Source organism: Nematolebias whitei, chromosome 15 (genome assembly GCF_014905685.2).
Source record: "Nematolebias whitei isolate Nwh7 chromosome 15, NemWhi1, whole genome shotgun sequence".
NCBI classification, from domain to species: domain Eukaryota; kingdom Metazoa; phylum Chordata; class Actinopteri; order Cyprinodontiformes; family Rivulidae; genus Nematolebias; species Nematolebias whitei.
In genome coordinates, this window is record NC_056512.1 from 17,866,874 (window position 1) to 17,869,263 (window position 2,390).

Consider the following 2,390-nt stretch of genomic DNA (forward strand, 5'->3'; position numbering starts at 1 on the left):
TTTTTTTTTTAAATATTTTAATGATGGATGTAACTGGGACCCTGCGTACATAATCTCGTTCCACCACATGTACCACATGTGATGCAAATGACAATAAAGAATCTCTGACTCTGATGTTGTTCTAATGACATAGATTTAAGAGTTTAGAACATTGCAAGAGTGTGAGAAGGGTTTATAAAGCCTTAAAAAATATAAAAATACCAAAATAAATATAACGTCACTACTTCACAGATTTACACTTATTGCGGGCAGGTTTGGAACATAACACCTGCAATAAACGAGGGACTGATGTAATTGTTTTACCACATGCCTGACTTTTCTTTGCATTTTCTTGTTTTTTTATGTTTTTTTGCTAGCACATTATATGAAATGCAGTTTTTGGATTTGTCTTAGAATGTAGACTCTTTTGCAATTGAGACAATTGTGTTTCAACAATACTAATCCTATACAAATAAAGGAAATTAATATTAAATTGAAATATGTGAAGTGATCAATAAACACAGTTTTGTTTCAAAACCAACATCCTGTCATGTGCACATACCTGTTGTTGGAAGGTTAATGCGCTAGAGTGTCTAAAGTACAAGAGCATGAAAACAATTAGCATTATGTTGATTTTAGGGATGAACAAGTATTAGATGTCTTCAATATAATGGTTTTGTTTCTAACAAAGTCACTGAGTGTTTTCCTGAACATATTGCCTGTGTGAATTCTCATACTGCAGCCTAAAATCCATCATGTAAGTTACAGTATGTGCTCAGCATTTTTGATTAAATTCCTAAGAATAAAGCCACAACAAAACGTGGCAATTGTAGGTTTTTGTTAAACATCAACGTTTGAGTACCTTGAAGCATTTAGCTTGTCCCAGATTGACCCACAAACATACTCCCATCATTTACTGGACCTGGTCACCCTTGTGTGTCTGGGTGGAAAAAATGACAGAAACTGCTGACTGAAATAAAGAATGACTGATTCTGTGTGGTTTGTGTATGGCTTGCTTGCATGTATGAGTAAATCTCAGCAGTGCACATTTCCTGCAGTGAATTTCTTTGGTCCAACTTGGCAGCCTCCCTGCGGCACGCCTTGAAGCTGTGTCTTGGGAGTTTGGCGTCACTTTGATGTGTCAGCACCTGCCTCTCGCAATCAAGTCCGAACTTGATCATACAAAAAAGGTGTGGACAGTTTCTGTGTGCCACAGTTTGATGTGTTTCTCTTTGCAAAGTTCCATGCCAAAAGTGAGCTTCTTGTGATTGATGTCATTTAAAAAAAGTAAAAAATAAACACTAAAACGATGTACCTGACTTTTGTACTAAATGTTCACAGTATTTACTGGGTGTCCAGTGGACAAAAAGTCTTCGGTAGATTTCCTATCGGTTCCCCGGTTGTTGGGAGGGCAGTAGGGTGTTGCACCGTATTTCTAGACCTGCGTAGAGTACGACCGGTGCAGCCGGGCATGCCGCCCTGATGGATGGGCGGCGCAGCGAGGCGAGTGTTGCTCCGGTTGGTCTAGACTTCGCTGGAAATGGAGCGAGGCGGTATGAGGACATCGGGGGTGGCGGGGAACCGATAGGGCTGATGGTCATGTGATCTCAGAGACTGGAGATCTCTGTGGAGTCTGCAGGGGAAAGAGAGGAGTGAGAAAGAGAGAGGAAGTGGGGGGTGAAGAAAGAGGGAGGTGAAGATAAAGAATAAACCAGAGCAATGTGCCGGGATTGGGGAGGTAGAGAACGAGGAGTAAAAACAGAAAGATAGCAACTGATGACAGAGAGGGAGTAACTACAAGATTCAGAGCTGGCTAGAATGGCTGGATGTAAGCATTGTAAGGTGGAGAGGAGGCGGAGGAGAGTGCAGGATGCTGGAGAGGTGTGGGGGACCAGAAGGCAGATTGAGAGAAGAGGTGGGGACAGAGGAGAAGAAGTAACCAGGAGTGGGTTAGTGACGGACAGACAACAGAGGACGCAAGACATTCAGATAACTACTTGAACAGCACCCCTGGGAGAGTCTCTTTAAGAAAGATAGCTCTTATTAAGAGATGATACAACTTTTAGTGTTCTGGAGTCAGACCTGATACTTTTATTTTTACCTTCGGCAAATTTTATAACCTTTATGTAACCGTTTACCATCACAACCTGGGGCAAGTCAGCTGTTTATCTTCTTAGCTGACTCAACTTGATGAAATGTCACTTTCTAAGTCCTTGATACTGGACAACGTAAGGTCAGCATCTCACTGGGCTGCAGCTGCTAGTCTCTTTGTAAAGTCTTTGCAGCTGCTAGTCTCTTTGTAAAGTCTCTTTGTAAAACCAAATATATATATATGAAGAGATGAATAAATAAATATACATCAAGATGTGTCAGTATATATATATATATATATATATATCTATTTACGTTGT

The 2,390-nt window shown here is 40.7% G+C and overlaps 1 protein-coding gene across 1 annotated transcript in view; it reads right to left on the bottom strand.

Annotated features, from left to right (window-relative positions):
* Positions 1 to 1,503: 1,503 nt before the first annotated feature.
* Positions 1,504 to 2,390, bottom strand: part of plppr2a (phospholipid phosphatase related 2a) — a 129,596-nt gene continuing 128,709 nt past the window's right edge. The window contains exon 8 of the mRNA XM_037689421.1: positions 1,504 to 1,612. Coding sequence (XP_037545349.1) covers positions 1,504 to 1,612 — 109 coding nt within the window. The remainder of the gene's footprint in view (positions 1,613 to 2,390) is intronic.